This window comes from Diceros bicornis, chromosome 27 (assembly GCF_020826845.1).
Source record: "Diceros bicornis minor isolate mBicDic1 chromosome 27, mDicBic1.mat.cur, whole genome shotgun sequence".
NCBI classification, from domain to species: Eukaryota; Metazoa; Chordata; class Mammalia; order Perissodactyla; family Rhinocerotidae; genus Diceros; species Diceros bicornis.
Window position 1 is genome coordinate 43,317,271 of NC_080766.1, and position 23,322 is coordinate 43,340,592.

A 23,322-nucleotide genomic window follows, 5' to 3' on the forward strand; every position below is an offset into this window, starting at 1 on the left:
TTTGCCTGAATCAACAATTCATTAGGGGGCAGCACAGGGTTTTCTCCTAGTATTCCTTCTGCCTGTGCTCGCTGGCGTTCTTTTTTTCTTTTTTCTTTTTTCTTTTTTACTGAGGAAGGGTCGCCCTGAGCTAACATCTGTTGCCAATCTTCCTCTGTTTTGTATGTGAGTCGGGTCACAGCATGCCCACTGATAGACGAGTGGTGTAGGTCCACGCCCAGGAACCAAAGGTGGGCAGCGGAAGCGGGGTTCGTGGACCTTAACCACTAGGCCACCGGGGCTGGCCCACTCGCTGACATTCTTTGCTAAAGAAAAGCCTTTTCTCATCAACCGGGTGGACTACAGCCCCCCGCCAAAAGTCAGGCACACGCTTAACGATCTCCCTTTAATTGCAAGTTGTCAGGAGCGGACTTCCACCCAGAGGAGGGCCAGGCAACGGCGCTGTCATTGCTCCGCCTGGCCACTACGCGGCGGTGGTGTGCGGCTCGGGCGAGGTCGGCGCTGACCTGTGACGTCACTCCTCGCGCCCGGGGAGACCGGCGTGGTCGTGTGACGTCACGCGCCCGGGGGAGGGCGGCGCGATCTTGTGTCGTCACTCCGCGCGTCCAGGCGAAGCGGCGCGGTCGCGGGTGTTCAGGGGTCTGCGCGGTGGTCGCCATGGGTCCGCGCGTGCAGCTCCCGCCCGAGATCCAGCTGGCGCAGCGCCTGGCGGGGAACGAGCAGGTGACGCGGGACCGGGCGGTGAGGAGGCTCCGGAAATACATCGTCGCCAGGACTCAGCGGCCCGCAGGTTGGCGCGGGGCTGCGGGGTGTGCGGGGGGGCACCTCAGGGGCCGGGCCGGGCGGCGGGGCGGCCGGGGGCGGCGGCGGCCGGGGGCCTCCGAACCGCGTGGAGCCTCCACGTGGCCGGGCCGGCGGGCGGCGCTTCCTCCCGTCCCCGCCCCCGGAGCGCTCAGCCTTGCGCCCCCTCCCACGCCCAGGCCGCTTGGCCCCCAGCTCGGGGACGGTGACCACTTGTCCCTCTGCGTGGACTCCCCTCCCCAGCCCCATATTTCCTTTTCCCGGCTCAGACCGCCCTCTTGCTGGGAACCGGTCCCCCCTCAGACCGTATACACCGGTGCCCACTGTTTGGGCATCTCGTATTTTTCTCTTCGAGCGCAGTTGTCGCTGTTGGTAGCTTTCTCTTTGTGTAATTATTGGGTTGTCGCCTGAGTTTCACTGTACTGTACGCTTCGCGAGGGCAGAGAACAAGCTGCTTGTTATCTGCTTTCTGTAACGGTGGCCCCCCATCAGCAGCCTCAGCATCACCATCACTTGCACGTTTGTTAGCATTGCGAATTCTGGGTCCCGTCCCAGCCCTGCTGAATCAGAAACCCCGGCGGTAGGGCCAGTGTTCTGTGTTTTGAGAAGCTCTCCAGGTGATTTCCCTACGAGAACTCAAGTCTGAGATCCACTGCTCCAGGAACAGCGTGCCAGACACATAGTTAGGACCTAAGTAAATATTTCGAGTGGTTTTATGTTACTAGCCTGAATGAGTTGACTTTTCCTTTTAAAATTTGAGGTATAACAGAAAAGTGCACAAACTCCTAGTGTAACGCTGGATGCATTATCACCAACAAGTTCGCCTGTGTCGCCACCATCCAGCTCAGGAGATGGTGGCTCACTCAATTCTGAATCTCCAAAAACGGAGTAAGGTGCCTGATACGTGAGATTCTCAGTGTTTATTGAGTGAATGAAGTGGCAGTTACCTGGGGGAGGCCCTATAGCCACAGGCCCGGCAGGTTCTGAGTCCGGAGGACGGCTTGAGAGGGGAAGGCCAGGTGCCTTTTCGATAGGAAGACTTGGGTCTGACTCAGGCGGTCCTATTTCTCTGGCCTTGTTCCTGGCGCTGAAGGGCTGGCTTCACTTAGTCTGAGTGTTGCTGTTTTGGTGCAGGTGGTTTCACTCACGATGAGCTGCTGAAGGTGTGGAAAGGGCTGTTTTACTGCATGTGGATGCAGGACAAGCCCCTCCTCCAGGTGAGTGTGTGGGAAGGTAGCGGAAGAAGCTGGAGCAGGGGTGTCAGTGGGAGGACAGGTGGGCACGTGCTCGGCCCTCATTGTAATGTAGCCAAAGATGCTGGATGGAGTTTCACAGCTTCCAAGGTTTTTTTTTTCTGGCCAGACGGCCTGGGCCTGTGGTTAGAGTGTGTCTTATGTTTGCTGAGTTGTGCACCATGGCGACGCAGCTGATGGCAGCGCGGTCACGGCGTGGCTGAGAACCCAGGTATCTGCTTTGTGTTTGTCAGAGATCGCAGACTGAGCGCTGAGACGATGGAAACCAAGGCACAGAATCCAGGTCTCCTGAGACAAGGATTTCTCCCACTAGCCTGTTTTTTTTTCTGGTTTTTTAAAGCAGTTTTAGCTTCACAGCAAAATTGAGAGGAAGGTACAGAGAGTTCTCATATCCTTCCTGCCTCCACACACGCACAGCCTCCCCCACTATCAACATCCCCCACCGGAGTGGTACGTTTGTTATAATTGATGAACCTGCATTGACACATCTTTGTCACCCAGAGTCCACAGTTTCCATTAGGGTTCACCCGTGCTGTGTGTTCTGTGGGTTTGGACAAATGTATAATGACACGAATCCACCACTGTGGCATCTCACAGAGTAGTTTCACCGCCCTAAAATGCTAGCCTTTTTAGAGCAGTGTGTCTCAGAATGTGCATTGTCTACTCTTCTTTAAAATCGCCTGGGTGGTGAGGTACTTGTTTAAAATGTGGATCCCTGTGCTGTGTTCCATGCCTTCTAAGCTGGGGTCTCTCCGGGAAGGCTCTGGAATCGTCTCTGCAGTCAGTGTGTGCCAGGTGACGCTTGGCACAGTGATACAGCAAGGCAGGGAGCAATTTAGCGGGGTCTGGTCGGCTCCCTCTTTCTGCTGGTCAGGTGGTTCCCTGCTCCCTGCCACCCCCTCCTCTGACAGTCGGCCTCTTGCTCCGGGCTCAGCCTCCGTCCTGAGGGCAGTTACTGCCCTTTCCTGTTTTGAGGTTCTGTTGGCCCCAGCTGTAGGGGAGGCTTTTCCCAGCAGGGGTGAACCTTGCAAACCTCAAGCACACTGGGCTGAAAGAGCCAGCGGAAGTGGTTCTCGTGATGAGTGGACAGTTGAGTATGTTTGTCTTTCTGCTTTTGCTTGTGGTTGTAAGACCACCTTTCTTCAGGGACTGAGGGAGTTTTTACTGTTTCCTGCACAGGAGGAACTAAGCAGGACCATTTCCCAGCTCATGCACGCTTTTCGGAGCACAGAGGCACGTGAGTATCCTGGCCAGGGGTAAGGCCTTTGTAAGGCCAGAATCACTGCGAGTCAGCTACCAGACACAGGCTTGTGTTCTAAGATCTAGGGCAAGAGAGGTCCCTGTTCTAGTTGGCTTCTGCTGGTGCTTATGTGTGAAACACTGTTCCTGAGTGTCCAACACGCATTAACTCAGTTACCCAAAATAGATTCAGCTCAATAATCTAAAGGGCTGATATCTTACATTCTAAAATTGAAATGGAAAGCTGGATGGTGTTACCGAGCTGTTTGACTGAATGTCATCCGATAGTTGTGAATTCCTGTCATGCGGTTTTCTAACTCTGCTCTTTTTGTCCTGACCGAGATCAGCAGTTCTCAGCCCTGCTGCCTGCCTGTTGGAATCACTTGGGAGTCTTTAGAAATCCTGATGTCCAGACCCTGGTCCCGTCAGATCAAGCTCTGGGGGTGGGGCCTGGGCACCAGCATTTGCAGCCTCCCCACAGTGCTCCGAGGGCAGCAGGGCTGGGCAGCATCACTGGCATAGACCCCTAGATAGACCACTAGGACCATTGCTGGTGATGCCCCTGGCTGTGTGGGAGGGTTTAGTTCAGTTATACTTAAGTAGGCAAAGTAGTCAAAATTAGGGGGTGTGCAAAGAGTTACAGTTGCTGCTTTCCCAGTTTGGGAGAGTCTCTAACTGCATTTGAGTAATTAGTGGAGGAGATTATCCTCCACAACTTGTACCTTCTAAGAACCTACAGAAAAGTTCTTGTGCTCAACAAAAGGCCAAGTACAAAGTGTTCACCAGGTGACGCTTGAATGAGTTAGTGAACGCAGGCCTGTCCCTTACTGAACCATCTGATCAACCTTTGCTGTTGAGGAAGCCTGTAATGGAAGATAAGAGATGCCCTGTTTGTGTCCTGAGGTTGAGGTGTTGGTGCGGCTGGTTTCTCCTAAGACCTTCCTCCTTGGCATGTAGACGCTGTCTTCTCCCTGTGTCCTCACACAGTCATCCATCTGTGTGTGTCTGTGTCCTGATCTGTTCTCATAAAGATGCCAGTCACATTGGATTAGGTCCCACCCCAGTGACCTTATTTTATCTTAATTACCTCTGTAAAGGTAATTACCTCCAAATAAAGTAATATTCCGAGGGACTGGGGATATGTCCCCATAGCACTCTGCGTCTGACATACCCATTATCAGCAGGGTTTTGTGCTTGCTTGGGTTCGTGGATCTAGTGGGGCAAGTCATGAGGTCAGGGGTGGGTGTCAGGCAGGTGCTCAGCCTGGGGAGAAAGTGGCCCTTCTGCCAGTGGTTCAGCTTGCTCTGTGCCACTGTTCTTCAGAGGATGTGGCTGCAGTTTGGGGTGGTAGCTGGGCTCTGCTTCTCTCTCTGAGGTTCCTCAGAGCCCATTTCTAAGCCAGATCCATAGCACTGCTTCTCAGCTCTGCAGACTCGGGCTGAGAACCCATAGGTGGGTGGCACGTGACGTCCTGACCAGATTTCTTCATGATCCCTCACCTCGCTTCGCAGCGCAGCTTCTGTGTGCCTCTGTGAGTTTCTTTTGGCCTCTTTTTCTCCTGCAGAGCTCCTGTTCCTTCAGACGTTCTGGCAAACCATGAATCGCGAGTGGACGGGCATAGACAGACTGCGGCTGGATAAGTTCTACATGGTGAGGCAGCTGCGTGCTCTCCTGCCAGGGTGCCCCTGCAGAGCCAGCACAGCGGGTGTGGGGAACAGGTCTGAGCACCCAGCACCCTGTCGTTGCTGCCCCGCCGAGTTAGGGAGTGGGGGCCAGGAGCGCAGCAGAGAGTGGTCTGGCCTCTGAGCCTTCCCCACCCTGACAGTGCAGCCGGTGAAGTCTTCTGGGTGGTGCGGTGACCCTGAGGACTGTGACCTGGAAGCCTAGTGGGCCATCACAGGGGCTTAGGCCTTGCTTGGTGTGCAAATGCCTAGGATTTTGCAATATTTGCCCTGACTCTGAGGGTTGGTGAGTGGGCAAAGAATTCAGTCCTTAAAACACTACACAAAAGTAGTTCAGAGGAGGAGGGTTAAAATTGCCCTTCAGGAGAGAATCGGTGGTGAAGCCGTCGCTTCCCTGCGGAAGAAGCCGAGAGCCTGTGAGCGCCTGCAAAGCTGTGTGGGCTCGTGCCCTAGACGGAGACCCTTGGGTCTGCTGGCGGGGTCCTGGCCTCTGAGGATGTTTTCTTCTGGGCAAGGACAATTAGTATAATTGTCGTATGCAGAATCCCCTTTTCCCTTCTCCTTTCCAGTGCTCCTTCTTGTGAATTCAGGTTACTGAATTGCCCTCAGAAATGCAGGAAAAACTGGGTTTTACGGACTCGGTATCTTGCTGCTCCCCCTTTCCCCTGCTGAACTGCGGTCTTGGGTTTTTTCCTTTTTTTTTTTTTTGGAGGAAGAGTGGCCCTGTGCTAACATCTGTTGGCCATTCTTCCTCTTTTTTTTCCTCCCCAAAGCCCCAGTACATAGTCGTGTATCATAGTTGTAGAGTTGTAGCTCTTTTATATGGGACGCCACCTCAGCATAGCTTGATAAGCGGTGAGTAGGTCCGCACCCAGGATCCAAACTGGCGAACCCCAGGCCGCTGAAGCAGAGCACGCGAACTTAACCACTACACCACTGGGCCGGCCCGAAACTGCAGTTCTGTTAGTAGAACAGTGTTCACTGGGACTTGGGACAGTCCTCCGATGAAGGGGCAGGGTTGCTGTCTGAGAGCAGGTGACCCTATGGGGACAAGTGGCCGGGCCTCACTGAGGACGGGGAGCCCTTGGGGCTGCAGTCACTCGAGATCTGCCACTCTGGCTCAGCCACCAGGCCAGACTCGGGCTGGGGTTATGTGGACAGTGAGTGAGGTCAGATGTTACTGAAGCGAGGACCAGGTGGTGGGCAGGCACGGCGCTCAAGAGGGAGGGAAGGTGGATGCTGAAGCGTTTGGGGCGGGTGCGGGGCCAGGGCCAGGCTTTGCACTTTTACAGAAACAAGCTTACAGGACAGGAGTTCGTTAAGTCAGCACATGGTTTCCAAGGTGCAGTCGCTGGGCCCTTTGATAGGACGGGTTCTGTTGCTTTTGAGACCCATTTCCACGTCCCCCTGTGTGACCACATCTGGCAGCACAGCCCCCTATAAAGGCCCACCTTCTTGACGGCCCTGCAGGCAGGGAGTGATGTAAGATGCGCTTCTAATGACCCTGGAGAATGGCGTCTTGGCTGCTCAGTGTGCTCTGTACGTGTCCTCTATGGCCTTTTACCATGACGGGATCCCTCTGCAGCCATGTTCGGTTAATATCTGGAAGGTGGGAGGGCCAGCCCCGTGGCTTAGTGGTTAAGTGCACGAGCTCCGCTGCTGGCGGCCCGGGTTCGGATCCTGGGCGTGCACTGACGCACCACTTCTCTGGCCATGCTGAGGCCGCGTCCCATATATAGCAACTAGAAGGATGTGCAACTATGACATACAACTATCTACTGTGGCTTTGGGGAGAAAAAGGAGGAGGATTGCCAGTAGATGTTAGCCCAGGGCTGGTCTCCCTCAGCAAAAAGAGGAGGATTAGCACGGATGTTAGCTCAGGGCTGATCTTCCTCACACACACTAAAAAATATCTGGAAGGTGGGAAAACTGGGCCGGAGATGCCGTGAGCCATTGTGAAGGGGAAGTGAGGGAATGCGGGCGAGCAGAGAAGGTGAACCATTTCTCTCTCTGTCATGGGGAGAAGTTCCAGGAAAGGTCAGGATTTTCCAAGAGGCTCTCACCCGTGGGGGACCTGTGCTTCATTCCCTGTTCTCACTCCGACACAGGGGCCCTTCTGGTTCAGCTCTCGTTTATGGTGCTACAGTTGCTGCCTGGCTGTATCTACTGTGAGCCTGACTTCCTGGTGCTCTGGGAAAGTTGGGGCATCTCAGCCCCAGTGCAGTGGCACGTGCTCGGGGCCCAGGGTCCCGAGGGCTTGGTGTCCTGTCCACCAACAGCTCTGGAGAGCCTGCTATGCGCTTTGGGGCACACGGATGACCAAGGGGGCAGAGGGGAGGTCTGGGTTGTGCTCCCACTCATGGGTTTCCTTTTGTGCCACAGCTCATGCGGATGGTCCTGAACGAGTCCTTGACGGCCCTGAAGACACGAGGATGGGAAGAGAGGTGGGTACTCATGGTGCATCCTGAGCAGTCTGCTGCTCACGGGTGAGTCCAGGTTGCTGTCACAGGGGCGTTAGGTTCACGTGTTTCTCTTTTAATTATTTGTCATAAGGGAGATGTCAGCCTTTACATTAAAGGGTGACCCGGTGCTGCTTAAAATGAAAGCATTTTTAAAATTATAGTTCATGCATGTGTTCATGAAAACGTTGACAATCTTGGTAGTCAGTTCTTATTGTGAATCAGAATTGAGTCCTCTCGTTAGAAAGAATGCACAGCTAAGGAGGTTTTTGGTAAAACGCGGCATATTCTGTTCTGTTAATGGTGGTAGTTGCTCCTGGTTCTAGAAGTATTTAATTCGTGCAGACTTCTCTGTTTTGACAGTGGTGCTTGTGGTGGCGTGGTTGGTGTCCCCCAGACTGTAAGGGGCCTGCATCTTCTGGCTGACCTCAGGCTTCTCCTGCACTGAGCATTTGGCTGGAATCCTGCCGCTGCAAGTGGGCTGGGGCTGGGCTCTGCTGGGCCTTAGCTCCTCCCCCAGCTCCTCCCGGAGACCCCCCCAGGGCCCAAGCAGGGGCGGGAAGGGCTCCTGCTGCCAGGAGCTGCTGCTAGGGCACCTGAAGCTCTGCAGCCAAGTTATGGGCAGTCCGAGATCCACAACACAAAGTGGGTTTCTGAGTGTTCACTTTTTTTTTTTTTTTTAATTTTATTTATTTATTTTTCCCCCCAAAGCCCCAGTAGATAGTTGTATGTCATAGCTGCACATCCTTCTAGTTGCTGTATGTGGGACGCGGCCTCAGCATGGCCGGAGAAGTGGTGCGTCGGTGCGCGCCTGGGATCCAAACCCCGGGCAGCCAGCATCGGAGCGCGAGCACTTAACCGCTAAGCCACGGGCCGGCCCATGAGTGTTCACTTTTTAAAGGTTTTAAAGTTAATTTAAAAGTTTGTTTCTTTATGAATTTTTTCTAGTTACGAGTGACGCATACTCAGTATAAAGAATGCAGAAACTTTTATAAAGCATTAAAAAGCAATTTTAACTCCAACAGATAATTACTTTCAAAATGTTGCACTGTTCTGTGCATATGGTACAAAAGTGGCATCGTATCGAACATGATGTTTTTATTTTGTTTAACTGACGACGCTTCAAAAACGTCCTGTGTCAGTGTTCTGTGCCTGCTTTTTTCGGGGGCAGGGGGAGAGGGGCTTAGAAAGAATATATTTTGAATTGGTTTGTAATTAAGAATTGTACGTTAAAGGGGTCGATTTCAAGTATACGGATACTAAAACTAGTACCTGATGTCAAAATAGAGAGTATGGCCGAGGGCCCCGTTATTACAGGACTTGTGATCATCTGGATAGCAGAGTTAACAAATTCTTGCCCCCGGCCCACTTTTTTCCCCTCATGTAAAAAAGGTCAGCAGGAGTTGGGCTGTAGTTACCTGGATTTTTCTGAGTTTAGAATTACTGTGGGTGACCTTACATTTAGAGCAGAAGGGCCTCTGGTTGTTAGTGATTTTCATTCTTAAATTCGCTGGAGGACCTGAGGCCCCGAGTCTCACTCGTCTCAGGACAGGTCTGTGGGGTACCCAGTAGGTGGCCAGCGACTGAAGCAGAATTAAATGTTAAAGGGACGATTTTATTCTGGTTAACTTTTTTTTGGCTTATTGCAAAAGTAGTTGTGTCATCCTTGTCACTAGTAATTCAATGCAAAGGTCATTTTGAAGAAGCTGGTAACCTCCCATTGCTCTGGGTAACCAGTGGGACTAGTTTGATCTGCTCTTCTAGCCCCTCCATTCTCAAGCACCTGTAACTAGCCTGTCTTTTGGGTAAAGGTCTGTTAGTGTTGTCGATAGCCCAGGAGGCAGTCTCTTGCACCTGATCTGGCCTTGTCTCCTTTTTCCTGAGCCGTAGACACATCCCTTTTCCTTTCCAGAGTCAGTGACTCCCCAGCGTTGCCAGGCGTCAGCATGGTCCAGGGAGCGTTTTAGGGAATGCGTGTTACACTCAGCTGTAGGGGTCTGTGTACTGTCGAGCGCCCAGGAGTCTCAGATGCATCCAGACCACTGAAGCCTGGTCTGTGGAGCTCCCTGACCTCAGAACTCGGAGCCCCTGAGACCACTGAAACAGCATGCCAGCGGGAGCTCTGTCATAACGTGTCACAGTCCGTGTACTTGGTGCAGCAGAGCCGGGGAGCAAGCCCATCCCCTTCCCTGGCCTCTGTCTCCTTTCTTTGCGTTTGCTCTGTCGTGACGTGCCTTCCTGAGCAGTTCCCAGTGAGCACAGCAGAGAGACGTGAAGTGTGGAGGTAGCTTCTTGTGGCACCAAGCCTCTGTCCCTCCAGTGTGGTCTTGAGGACAGAAAGGGCAGCCTGTGTGAACCTTTACACGTCTTGTGCCTTGTAGCTGAGGTTCAGTCGTGATGTATGTGCTGGTGCTGGCAGTGGTCACATAAATTGGTAATTGCAAGAGTCCTTTGTGCTGGAGCGGACCCAGATCGTGGGGTGTTCACCTGTGTGGTGAGGGTGCTGACATGTTAGAGGATGGGGCGCCTGCCTGTGATGACGTTCCCGTTGAAGCTCCCCGCTCGGGTAGAGGGCACACCACTCGTTGCCTGACGTGGCCACCTGCCGTGTTTGCCTCTCTCTTTTCTCAGACAGACCGACCAGCTGCTGGAGCTGCTGATGACTGAGATCCTGCACCCTGATAGCCAGGCCCCCAACGGGGTGAAGAGCCACTTCATCGAGATCTTCCTGGAGGAGCTAACCAAAGTGGGCGCTGACCAGGTGAGGGCAGCTGGGGTGAGGGCGGCAGCTGGGCTTGTCACCGGGTGTTCACGAACAGGAAACTGAAGCGCCCCTGCCTCCTTTCCCTGTAGCTGACGGCCGAGCAGAACCTCAGGTTTATTGATCCCTTCTGCAGAATCGCTGCCCAGACCGAGGAGTAAGTGTCAGGGGGCGCCCTCCGGCCTGCCTCTTCTCTTTCATTGCCTTCTTCAGGGTGACTGCCTTTTGGAAATCACTGTTCCCTTTCAGGAAGAGAGGATGAGTTGTGTACTCGTGACAGGGTCACCAAGGGAGGCCATTGGGCAGTGGTTGGGGACAGATGGGCACAAGTTTCTTCCCTTGAGCGTCCAGCCTGATGGGCCTGCTTTCGTGCCTGCTGCCCTTTCAGCTCCCTGGTTTTGCATAACATCACTCGAGGCATCTTTGAAACGATCGTGGAACAGGCCCCGTTTGCCATCGAAGACCTAATGAAGGAATTGGAGGAAAAGGAGGAGATGGAGGAGGGCGACGAGGAGATGTCGGAGGGTGAGGAGCAGGAGCGGGAGCAGGCCGTGCCGGTGAAGAAGCCACCCAAAGGTGAGGAGCACGACGCGTCAGGATGTGATGGCGCTCGGCCTGGTCTGAGCCGGCAGCGGCTCTCCCTGGGATCTCTGCCTTCCCCTTCTGTCTGGTTCCCTCATTCTGCCCTCGTCCCCAAAGTCAGCTCTCAGCCCAACAGCCAGGGGCAGTTATGCTTTAACAACAAGCATACGTGTTGCTCACTCTCCGGACCCTGGTTCCGTGGCCCCCGGGGTTCTCACAATGCCCTCCTGACTCCCCTCAGGCTTCTCTCTGATCCCCTGCGCCCTCTGCTTCCCCCCTCACCCCTCCCTACTGGTCTCCGCCCTCTGTCACTCTGGGGCCATACTCCCACCACCCTGTTGAAAGTGCAGCCTCCCAGCCGCACCCTGCCTCACTTGCTGGGTTCGCTGGTAAATTGCTTAAAGTTGCATAAATCTCTGGTTCGTTGTTCCCAGCCTGAGTCCCACCACAGGATGTCAGCTCCAGCAGGACAGAAATCCCTGTGTCCCCACTGTAGTATCTGGCACAGAGGAGGCACCCAGTAGATAGGGTAGATGAGTGAAGGAATGAACAGGACATACCATGGTAAACGTCCCACTAAAGGGCTTTGGAGGCAGGACCTGTGGTGCTCTGGCAGCATTGGTGTCTGGTCTGTTCTGTTCCAGTCATGATGCTAATGTAGGTCCTTGCAGGACGTCAGGTCGTCTCGTGGCGGACTCCACTGGGTGGCCTGTGCACCACGTATCTTGTTTTATGGCTGTAGGGGGCCTGTCGTCCTCCAGCTTCAGGACTCTTCCTCGCCTCTACTTTTTTTTTTAATTGTGGTAAAATACACATGACAATAAAGTTCACCATATTAGCCATTTTTTTTTTTTTAATTTTATTTATTTTTTCCCCCAAAGTCCCAGTAGAGAGTTGTATGTCATAGCTCCACATCTTTCTAGTTGCTGTATGTGGGACGCGGCCTCAGCATGGCCAGAGAAGCGGTGCGTCGGTGCACGCCCGGGATCCGAACCCGGGCCGCCAGGAGCGGAACGCACGCACTTAACCGCTAAGCCACGGGGCCGGCCCCATATTAGCCATTTTTAAGTGTACAGTTCAGTGGCATTAAATACATTCATGATGTGCAGCCATCACCACCATCCATCTCTAGAACTTTCCATCTTCCCAAACTGAAACTCTGTCCCCATTGAACACTAACTCCCCATCCCCTCCCCTAGCCCCCGGCACCCATCGTTCTCCTTTATATCTCTATGAATTTGACGATTCTAAGAACCTCAACGGGGAATCATAACAGTATTTGTCTTTTGTGACTGGTTGATCTCACTCGGCAAAATGTCCTCAAGGTTCATATATGCTGTAGAATGTGTCAGAATTGCGCTCCTTTTTAAAGCTGAGTAGTGTTCTGTTGTATGGATAAGACCACATTTCGTTTATCCCTTCATCCGTGTATGGACTTGGGTTACTTCCGTGTTTTAGCTATTGCGAGTAACGCGGTGAGGAACGTGGATGTACAAATATCTCCTTGGGACTCTGCTTCCAGTTCTTTTGGCTAAATAACCAGAAGTGGAATTGCTGGGTTGTATGGTAGTTCTGGGTTTAATTTTTTGAGGAACGTCCATACTAGTTTGCACAGCAGCTGCACCATTTTACATTCCCACCGGCAATGCACAAGGGTTCCACACCCCATCAACATTTATTGTTTTCTGTTTTTCTGGTAGTAGCCATCCCCATGATGTGAGCTGGTATCACTGTAGTTGTGATTTGCTTTTCCCTAATGTTTAGTGGTGTTGAGCATCTTTTCGTGTGCTCATTGGCCATTTGTATGTCTTCTTTGGGAAACAGTCTCTCCAGGTCCTCCCCCATTTTTGATTCGGGTTGTTGAGGTGTAGGAGTTCTCTATATATTCTGGATATTAACCCCTTGTCATTATGTCAGATATTTGATTTACAAATATCTTCTCCTTTCTGTGGCTGTCTTTTTACTCTGTTGATAGTGTCTTTTGATTCCCCAAATTTAAAAGTTTTCATTAAGTCCACTTTGTCTATTTTTTCTTTTGCTGCCTGTGCCTCTGGTGTCATATCTAGGAAGTCATTGCCAAATCCAATGTCGTGAAGCTTTTGTCCTATGTTTTTTCTGAGTTTTCTAGTTTGAGGTTCTACGTATGGGTTTTTGATCCATTTTGAGCTAATTTTTGTATATGATGTAAGGTAAGGGTCCAGTTCATTCCTTTGCACATGGAGATCCAGTTTTCCCAGCACCATTAGTTGAAGGGACTGTCCTTTCCCCAGCGAATGGTCCTGACGCCCTTGTGGGGGTCATCTGACCGTAGATGCCAGGGTTAATTTCTGCCCCTCCACCTCTTAATGCCCTTGCTGGTGTGCCCCTCAGCTCTTGTTAGTCACGCCTCCCCTCCCCCAGGATTTGACCTGGCCGTCGGGTGCATCTGACATGTCCCTCCCTTTCCCTTCTCACTCTTAGTAGCCTGAGTCACCCGGCACAGGCTGACCCAGGCGTCTCCTGGCGGGCCCACCCATGCCACCTTCTGCCCTGCTGTCCTCATTTTCCACGACATGCAGCTGTTCCTCATGGCCACCTGTCATCCAGAACCTTTCCTCTCTAGGCAGTGACATCAAAGCCCCAGACGCCCGGCCTGGCGTCAGGTTCCTCACTTGAAGCTTCATATCCCACGGTCCCTTGATCCAGGCCCGTGTCGTGGCTGGACTAGCTAGTCTCCTCCTTACTGCTGGAACTTCTGACACTACGTTTGCTGCCTAAGATGCCCACTCGTAATTCCTCTTTTTAAGGTCAGGCACCACCTCCACTGCAACATGTCCCTTGTTTGCAGGCTTGTGGTGACACCGCTCCCTTTGGTACGAGACTGTCAGTGTCCCCCTGCCGTCTTGTGCGGTGGGCTCTCTCCAACCTACACTGTCCTGTTCTGCCTGGGTCGTGGGCCCTGGCAGACGGGGCTCTTGGTCCCCAGGGGTTTGTATTGGGGCCCTGCGACACCAGGTGCACGTCTCTGAGTTCACAGGGCCTCTTTTCTTCTAGGCTCTGTCCGTGGGGTTGAACCTGACGTGGACGAGGAGCAGGCAGAAGACGACGAGGACAGCACTGGCCCCGTCCTCCAGGTGAGCGGCCTGGGCTTGTGGGCTGAGCTCTCAGCCTCTGCCCTCTGCCCTCCACTCCACTGCCGGCTCCGGAAGCTGGCAGAGCTGGCAGACAGCTTAGAGGTGGAGGAAGGCAGGTGCTCCAGAGCACGAGTCCTCGGAAATGGGGTTGGGGGCTGGGAGACCGGGCTCAGAGGCAGGCGTGCATGCCCTCTAGTCTGGCTTCACCTCTCATCAGCCACCCTAGAGCTGCGCCTGGCCCGCCTCATGGGATCGGGGGCAAATGAGGTGGTGCATGCTGAGGGGTCAGCATTCAGTCCTGCTCGAAGTCAGAGCTCAGCGAACAGGGTTTATGATTTCAGGCAGATTGGAGATGCGGAATACTTACTAATAAGTTTTAAATATTAATTACTCGTTGAATTAAGATGTTGGATGTATTCGGTTAAATAAAATGTATCAAAAGTAACGGTACTTGTTTTTTTCCTACTCGTTTTACTGTGGCTGCCGGAGGATTGGAAGCTGCAGAGAGGCTCGCTTTGGCGGCCCCTCACCTTTCTGTTAGGCGGCCCTGCCCTGGAGCCCGTTTGCTGCGTCTTGGGCTGTAGACAGTCAGAGTTTGCTGAGGGGACAGTGGGAGGACATCATGTCCTTGTGACCTGAGCAGAGGATCCGCACATGGTCCAGGTGCTTTCTCTCTGCTCGGTTCACATTCTGGGAGCACTGGGAGGGGACTGACTCTGCCTCCATGGTGTCTCTTTGTGAAACAGTTCGACTATGAGGCCGTTGCCAACAGACTGTTTGAGGTGGCCAGTCACCAGAGCACCCCTTCTCAGAACAGGAAGCGTCTCTACAAGGTGATCCGAAAGTAAGTGTTTCTCCGAAGGTGGCTGGCGTCCTTCCGCCGCCCTTGGAGTTGCCCCTTGCTTCATCAGCCCCGGGCACCTTCGCTTGGCCCCCATCCCTCTCTCAAGAGGCCCGAGCCAGGAGGGAGGGCAGTCCTTATCCTCAGAGCTTGGGTGGCGGGAGGTTTCACTGAGGGCGGCCCCCAGTGCAGTGGCCGCTTTCTCTGGGTGCAGCCTCCTTCCTCCTCCAGGAGCCGTAGCCGTGGTGAGTGACCCTCTCTCATTCTTTCAGGTTGCAGGACCTTGCAGAAGGTAAGCATCTCTCCGCACACTGAGACTGCCCTGAGTTAGAAGGCATCTCATCCTCCTGGGAGGGGATTGATCGTGTGTTTACCCTCACGGCGTGAATCGTCTCTGCACAGAGCTGGGGAGGTTTCTGTGGGAGAGAGGCGGGCTGAGAGATTCTGTAGCTCTCGTCGTAGTTCAGCTCCATGGTTCTCAGACCTGAGTGTGCATGAGAATCCCCAGGAGGCTTGTGAAGCTCAGGGCTGGGCCCTAGAGCAGGGTGGGGCCCGAGAATCTGTGTTCTAGTAAGTTCCCAGGTATGCGGTTGCTGCTGGTCTGCTGTGCAGCAAACTCCACTATTCAGTGTGTGACTGATGGAACTGGGATGGCTTATTCTGAAAGGCAGTTTCCTAGATCTGTGATTGAAGATGTAAGCATTTCCCCCCCACCCTGTATTTCATTATGAATAATTTTAAACTTATGGCAAAGTAGACAGGAGTTTACAGTGAAGGCCTGCATACCCACCACCTCGATCCTGCCATTACCGTTTTACTCTCCTTGTTTTGTCATGTATCTACCCATCAAACCCTCCCTCTCTCTCTCAGACTGTAAATACTTCGTGCTCTCATGAACTAAAGTCCAGTGTTGTTTAGGTAAAATTTACATACAATGAAATGCATCGGTATTGTGTATATCTGGTGAGTTTTGGCCAATGCGTAGACTTGGGTAACTCATACCCTTACCAAGATAGGGAAAATTATCGTTGCCCCAGAATCTTCTCCGTGCCCCTTCCCAGCATAAGCATTTTTAAGCAGTAGACTGTGATGTGTCGTAAATGCTCCACGAGTCGGCTCTTCCCGACTTACTGACAGCGCGGTTTAGCTCTGGGTACGGCTGTGGTGGCTGTTAGAACACGGAGCTTGTGCGGGTGTTGTTTTGGGGGCCATCTGAAGCGGTGAACATGCAAACCGAAATTATCGGGCCTGCCCTCAGCCTCCTGATCATCTGCCTTGGTCCTTAGGTCTCTTCCCTGAGGACGATGTCCCAGAAAAAGCCTACAGGAGTCTGCAAGAAGGGAGGCGGGAGAGAAAGGCCAAGAAGCGTTTGCGCAAATCCCGGTTGCAGAACAAGACAGGTAGGACCAGCAGTGTCTCCTGACAGGAAGGGAGCTTATTTACTGCCGTCGGCCCCCACGCTCATGCTCACCTGGGACGCATCTCCCTGAGGCTGGCCTCCAGGTGTGAATCCCCTCTCCTGTCCTGGCCGCCCTCAGTGCCCGCTGCCCACATGTCCTGGAGACGTGGCGCTCTGGACCAGCTGCCCTGCAGCAGTGGGGGCTGCCCTATGTGGCATCGGGGCCTTGGGCTTCTGCTGGCTGGCCTGTGGGCTGCTCGCTGTCTTCCCCACTCTCCTTGTCTGCAGCTCTGGTCTGGGCGCCTCTTCCTGAGCCTTTTCCGTCTTTGGTCTGAGCCCATGCGCCACTCCTTCCCCTTCAGTGTCCTGTAGAGCTCTTTTAACCTGTACTCTCCTCCTTGATTTCAGAGGCTTCCCTTGGTCCCTTCTCCTCCTCTCCTGTCTCCCCTCCCCTACTTGTCTACAGGAGTATGGGTGGAGTGTGACTGCCTCTGCTAAGGGCTGCCTGTGCTTCTCTCACACCGTGGTGCCCGTGCCCACTGCAGACTGGGGGTGTGGGGCTGCCTGCGCAGGGGAGATGGGCTGTGCCCACAGAACCAGGCAGGGCAGGGGCTGGGGGCACCCATGGCCGGAAGGGGGTGCACAAGGGGGAGAGATGGTGGCCCCAGCTTCAGCTGAGAACCCTCCCCTGTCGTCCCACATGTGCTAAACTGGCCCCAAGTCCCGTGGCTTTGCCCTTTGAAGGGTCTCTCGAATCACCCCTCCTCCAGTGCAGGCCTCTGTGGTCCAGGTCATTTCACACCTGGGCCCCCACAGCAGGCGCTAGACTAGCTTGCACACTGATGCCACGCTAGCCCCCGAATGCTGTCTCATGGCTCTGTTGTGCACCGAGTTGAGTCAAAGCTCTGGGCCCTGCTCTCCCAGCCTGCCTCTTCTGACCAGTGTCACTTCCGCCCACCCCCCACGTGCAGTGAGCCTGGGCTCGTCCACCCCTCTGTCATTCCTTTGCTGCCCACTTCCCCTTTCTCCTGATTCTGTCCTCATGCTGGTGTTTCTGGGAACCCCCTTCCAGTCAGCCTGCCCGGTGTGGGGAGCTGGCATAGATTTCACACCTGCCTGACGGCTGTGGGGCTCAACACCCACACTGGTGCAGGACCCCAGTAGGCTGGTGTGGGTCTGCTTCTGAGGCGTGGGACTTCCGTGTGGGCACTTGTGTGTCCTCTGTGCTGCCCTGAAGCTGGCACCTCAGAGAATCGACATGAAAGAACCAGGCCTTTCGCCGGGCCTCGTTCACACGGCCTTGCTGTTTCAGGGAAAGGTGGAAAGGAGGACCCGCCAGACCTGAGCTCCGGATCTGAGGGGACGAGGAAGCGGCGGCCGGGCGCGGCGGCTGACCCAGCGGCGCCCCAGGAGCAGCCCAGGGACCGAGGCAGGAGAGGGGCTCGCATGAGGAGGCGGCGGCCTCGGGTGGGGGCCAAAGTGAAGGTGGCCGATGGCCGGGGGCCAGAGACGAAGACGCAGCGGCCCCTGGAGAGCCGGAAGTGATGCCCACCAGGCCTGGCACGGGCAAGGGCACTCTCCGCATGCCTCCCGGTTTGTGCCCGGTTGAATGAGGAAATGGGGCAGTCGGGCTGTGTTCCCGAGACTGGACGCTGACTGCTCCCTGACTCGCTGTGTCGGGAAGGCAGCACTTAGTGCCCGTGTCCCAGAGAGCGCTGCCCTGTGCCGACCTCAGCTGGGCCAGGAAACCCCTGAGACTGGACCTCCCCCACAGACAGCCTGCCCTTGCAGGGGACAGGCCACACGCTCTGCTGGATGCCCAAAAATAAATGCTACCCACGGCTTACACACATAGTCCTGCCCCTGGTGCGTTTGTGCAGGGCGATGTCCAGTGGTATGAATTGACAGGTGCTGGTTCCCAAGCGGTGTTTATATCTTATACCCATTTCTGTGGAAGAAAATCTGTTTGAACGTTTCTCAAACAATCTGGAAGAAGACGCCGGTGTTAGTGGGTGTGTGAACAGGCTCTGTTTCTTCCCACTTTACAACCTTGTGCTCAGAGTTGCCGGTGAGCCGGAGCTCTGTCGCCCGTGGCTTGGGGCTGATGTGTCCGAGGCAGGGCAGTTGGCTCACCCCTTGTCTTCTGTGACCTGGAGTTGGAACCCGATCTGACGTCCCACTGGCAAGACCCGCCAGGCCCTGCACGCCTCTCCTTAGCTCCTTTAGCTTTGGTTCAGCCCTGCTGCTCGATCCTGGAGGGTCCGAGGTAGCCGCACGTTTGCTGGACCCTGACCAGAGCGCCGTAGGGGAGGCATGTTGCAGGATGGAGGGTGCTGTGAGGAGCCCCTGGCCTGAGAATCCCAACTAGAGGGAAAACAGAAACAGCTTGGTGCCTTGTGGGCCCCTGGTGGCTTCCAGGCAGTGCTGCAGCCGTGGCCGAGGGCTGCCCAGGTGACAGATGGGCATTGTCTCGGTCTGCCAGCCGGGCCACTGCTGGGCCATGGTGTGGGGGTAAGAGGCCCCGCCTGGGGAGGACCCACAGAGGCTGAACTGAACCCTGGTCTTCCACCCCAGGGAGCCAGCGCTTGGCGGACCCCTCCCCCCAGTCCCACAGGTGGGTGAGTAGGCTGGCTCGGGGGAACAGGGTTGGGGACGAGGAGAAGGGTCAGCAGCAGTCATCTCTTGGAGTTCACGCTTCCATTTCCCAGAGCGCCTTGAGAAGACGTCCACACACGCTGCTGGTGGGCAGAGCTCGGTAAGGGGGCGCCGTGACCTGGCTGATGCTCCCGAGCCCTCCCTTCTTCCCCACAGGGACCCTGGGAGGGAGGGCGCTGCTGCTGTCAGCACTGCACGTGCGCGTGTGTGTAGTATGCTGTGTTGTTTTTGTTGAAATTACTTTGGTCAAAAAGTAAGGAAACAGCTCTCCTATAGAAATTTCTGGAGGAGAGAAAAGGCAGTCATACCTAACTAAGTTCTTAACCAGAGCCCTTCCTTGGCTATACCACCACTGGCATGTTCTGTTCTGTTTTCAGGCCCGTTAGGCAAACCTGTCCTTTGTCTTCAGAGCCCTCACCTAACCAGCTGCATATGCTCAGGACAGAACAGCTCACGGCTGTTGACTGATTGCAGTTGCCTTGTGTCTGATGGGCAGCATTTCTCCCCCAGCAGGAACTGTGCTCCTTGGGCAAAAGGGTAAAACTCTGTGAGGAAACTGAACTCACTGCCGACCACTGTGCCCTCAAAAAGCTTGTGTTCAAAAGTTGGTGTAGTTTTTATTTCCCTATATGTTAGTTTTTTAAGGCAGCTCTCTTGAGAGAGAAGTCACATGCCAGACAATTCACCCACTTTAAGTGTACAGACCAGGAGTTTTTAGTATATTCAGAGTTGTGTAACCATCAGCACAGTCGATTTTAGAACACTTTCACCCCAAAAAGACACCTGGTGTCCCTTGCCTCTCACCCCCTACCCCCACCCTGATCCCCACCCCAGCCCCGGGCAACCGCTGATGGACTTTCAGTCTCCACAGATTTCCTGATTTGGGACTTGCAAATAAGTGGAATCACACAGGATGTGGTCCTCTGTGTCTGGCTCCTTTCACTGAGTGTGTTGCAGCGTTCGCCCACGTTGTGGCGTGGGCTAGCATTTCCTTCCTTTCATGGCTGACTCATTGTAGGGATAGACAATCCGTACCGTTTGTCTATCCATTTGTCTATCGGGCGCTTCCCCACCGATAACGTGGCCGTGAACATTCCTGTATGGGCTTCTGCATGGACCTCTTTTCATTTCTTGGGTGTGTATCTGGGAGTGGAGTTGCTGGGCCAGGAAGAGAGGTGACTGTGTGTAGTTGCTGGAAGGACTGCCAGGCTGTGTTCCACAGCGGCCACACCGTTTTCCGTTCCCACCTTGGGGGATGGGGGCCCCCTCTTTGGATGAGATCCGCTCATGGGCACAGCTCCTGGCGGGCGCCCGCTGGTGCTACTTCCCCCGTAAGCACGTGCCGTGGCCCTGCCGCAGCAGAGCAGCTGGTCAGAGCAGACCGTGGTGGCCCAGCAGTGCCCTCTGCTCACCCATGGAGATCCTGCCTGGCCCCTGTGCAGGGGTGTGCACACTGAGGGAGGCCCGCCCAGCCCATCCCACCCCTGTCCCCGCCTGCTCCCCCTTGGGGCCCCAGGAGGTGACTCTTCTCAGGAGACATGGCTTAACCAAGTGTGTGACGTTGGCAGGCAGTAAGCACCCTGAGCCTTCATTTACCCACCTGTGAAATGGGAGTAACAGAGCTGTGATGGGGATTATGTTGCTTTTCCTGCCAAAACAATCCCAAACTTACAGAAGAGTTGCAAATACAGAGAGCATTTTCCCCCCAAACCATTTGAGAGTGTGCGCTGGCTTGATGCCCGTCACCCTGAATACTTGAGGGTGCATTTCCGATGACAGAGACGTTCTCTCACTTAACCATCAAGTCAGAGAATTAGCATGGCACCTCGCTACCATCTGACCCTCAGGCCTGTGGGACCCCATCCCCGGCCTCTTTAGTCCCCTTCCATCTGGACCTGTTCCTCCATCTTTGCTTGATGCTCGGGACCCTGACACTGCGTACGTCTCAGGCCAGTGATCTTGCAGGACGCCCCCCACTGTGGGTTTCTGACGGGTCCTCTCATCTAGTCTCAGGTGACGCCTCTTGGGCAGGAGCATCATAGAATCGATGTTGGTTATCCCTGCGTCCTGCCCGGGCCACGGGGTTTCCCGTGTTCTGGTACAGAGCGGTCTCGTGAGAGTGGTTAAGTCTGTTGTGGGGAGGGACTTGGGGACTCCAATACTGTACCCAGTTTTGCATCAAACTTTCCATTTATTCGTTGATTTACTTATCTGAGTGGCTTATGGTTTCTCGTTTTATCCAGTGGGTTATAGTCCGTTAGTCACTTATTTTAATTCTCGGATTTTCCCAGTTTGGCAGTGGGAGACTTGAGGCTGGCTTCTGTTCTCTAACACACCCGCTGCTCCCCGAGCATTCGGTGGCTTTTGTTACATAAGAAGCCCCAGCACTGGGACGCGCCTTACATAATTCATGCCATGTTTTCATCTCTGCAAAGCTCAGCATGTTATTTTAGAGCGCTGGCCTACTGGTATGCGTGTGTGGGGGCAGAGGAGGGGTGAGTCTCCTCACATTCCAAAGGCCCGAAGACAGCCCTCGTCCCAGAGCAGAGAGAGCCTGAGATGAATTGGTGCCTGAAATTAGCTTCGTGTCAAAGCTGGGAAAAGAAGGAAGATGCAGAGACGGGACGGCCCTGCCCAGCCCCTGCCCACCTTGAGTTCCGTGCCCACCTTTTTCGCCACACCGTGCCTGTGGCGATGCTGATTGGCAGGTCAGGGCAAACAGGGAAACTGACCCTGAGTGTGGCGTTGGTGTCCTTACATTCGCCAGGGTTCCTGTCTGCCTGCTCTGCGCCCGGCTCGTGTTGGCGCTCAACAATGTAAGTGGAGAAGCATCCACGAGGATAGAAGCTCGGACGAGTGAGACAGCCAAATGCGCATCTCTCAGTGTGGTGCTGGGGAGAAGCACATTGCTGTAGACTGAGCGAGGGTGCTGGGGACCTGACTTTTTCTTCGGAAAACTTCACAAAGAGCAAGAGTCACACCTTGACCCTTCCCTGCCAGAGGGTGGTCGAGAGCTGATGAAGGTGAGTTTCTCTTTAGAGAAAAAATAAACGAAGGAGAGGTGGAATCCAAATAACACCAGTGTGCAACCCCTAATGAATTAAGGGATCTTGGCGATGAAAATCCACAGGTGCTGATGTTACAAAAAAGAAACAAGCGGACGTATGCCTCCTGGTGGAAGAACACACCGCTGTCCTTGAGGAAGTCTTGCCAAGAAAGAAAGAAAAAGAATTTGAGTTGCATTAATCCTGTAGAACTAATACCAATTTATAGAAATGCAGGGGACAGAGGAACATCTTAAATGACAAATGGGGAGCCAGACAGCGTCCTTTGGTCTAGGGGCAACTCCTCAGGACAAATAGCCTGGTTCTTGCACAGAAAGTTTGTAAGAAAAGAAAAGGTGGTGGGAGAACCTATGGTAAAAGGGAATTGAGACGCCAGCTATCGCAGTCTGTAGACTATATTTGTTATTCTGGTAGACAAACTAGGAAAACACAAACAGTGCTAGGACGGTAGGGGAAGTTTGATGATCTCAGGGGTATTTGAAGATATGAAGGAGTTATTGCTGATTCTGGGGTGTGAGGAGGATGTATATAGGGCAAGTCCAGAGACCTGATTCTGAGCAGGACAGTTTGCTCTCAAGGGCGTCACAGGACCCCAGGAGAGCGTGAATGAGGGGAGAGGGCTGAGGGGATCACAGTGCGTCAGCGTTCCCTGCCCGACTTTGAGGCTGTGCTGGGGGGAGGTCAGAGAATGTCCTTGTGTTTTTTTTTTAACTGAAGTATAGTTGACTTACAGTATTATATTGGTTTCAAGGGTACAACATAATGATTCAATATTTTTATACATTACAAAAAGATTACCACAGTAAGGCTAGTTATCATCTGTCACCATGTAAAGTTTTACAATATTATTGACTATATTCCCTATGCTGTACAGTATTTCATCTCTGTGATTTACTTATTTTAAAGCTGGAAGCTTGTACCTCTTAATCTCCTTCACCTATTTCATCTTTCTCCCTAGCCCTTCCACCCCACCCCCCACCCCCAGTCTGGTAATCATCACTTTGTTTCATGTATCTGTGAGTTTGTTTCTGTTTTTTGTTTTGTTTGTTTGTTTTGTTTTTTAGATTCCACATAAAAGTGAAATCATGTGGTATTTGTCTTTGATTTATTTCACTTAGAATAATACCCTCTAGGTCCATCTGTGTTGTCACAAGTGGTAAGATTTCATTCTTTTTTATGGCTGAATAATATTCCATTGTGTATATATTACCACATCATCTTATCCATTCATCCATCGATGGACACTTAGGTTGCTTCCACATCTTGGCTGTTGTGAATAATGCTGCAGTGAACATGGGGTGCATATGTGAATGTCCTTGTTTGAAGGAGGTACGTGCAAGTATTTGGGGGTGGGAACTGTTGAAGTTAGCGATGGTGGTTGGGGTTTATTATTGTATGATTCCTTCTCCTTTTCTCTATGAGATATTACATGCTTTTTTATAAGAAGTAAAAGAAATCTATGGAGAATATTA

The 23,322-nt window shown here is 53.4% G+C and overlaps 1 protein-coding gene across 2 annotated transcripts; it reads left to right on the forward strand.

The window, feature by feature from the left end:
- Positions 1 to 611: 611 nt before the first annotated feature.
- Positions 612 to 23,322, forward strand: RRP1 (ribosomal RNA processing 1). Of its 2 annotated transcripts, XR_009215808.1 has the most exons (14): positions 612 to 790; positions 1,936 to 2,018; positions 3,234 to 3,291; positions 4,858 to 4,943; positions 7,358 to 7,419; positions 10,066 to 10,195; positions 10,288 to 10,352; positions 10,584 to 10,771; positions 13,811 to 13,890; positions 14,637 to 14,734; positions 15,004 to 15,023; positions 16,018 to 16,131; positions 17,443 to 18,885; positions 19,163 to 23,322. XR_009215808.1 is itself a non-coding variant. In XM_058523204.1 (13 exons), exons 1-13 carry the CDS (start codon positions 658 to 660, stop codon positions 17,673 to 17,675), a joined length of 1,350 nt encoding a protein of 449 aa, XP_058379187.1. In that variant the 5' UTR covers positions 612 to 657; the 3' UTR covers positions 17,676 to 23,322. The 2 variants fall into 2 exon arrangements, 1 of the variants encoding a protein (XP_058379187.1); XM_058523204.1 differs by having other exon boundaries at positions 17,443 to 23,322.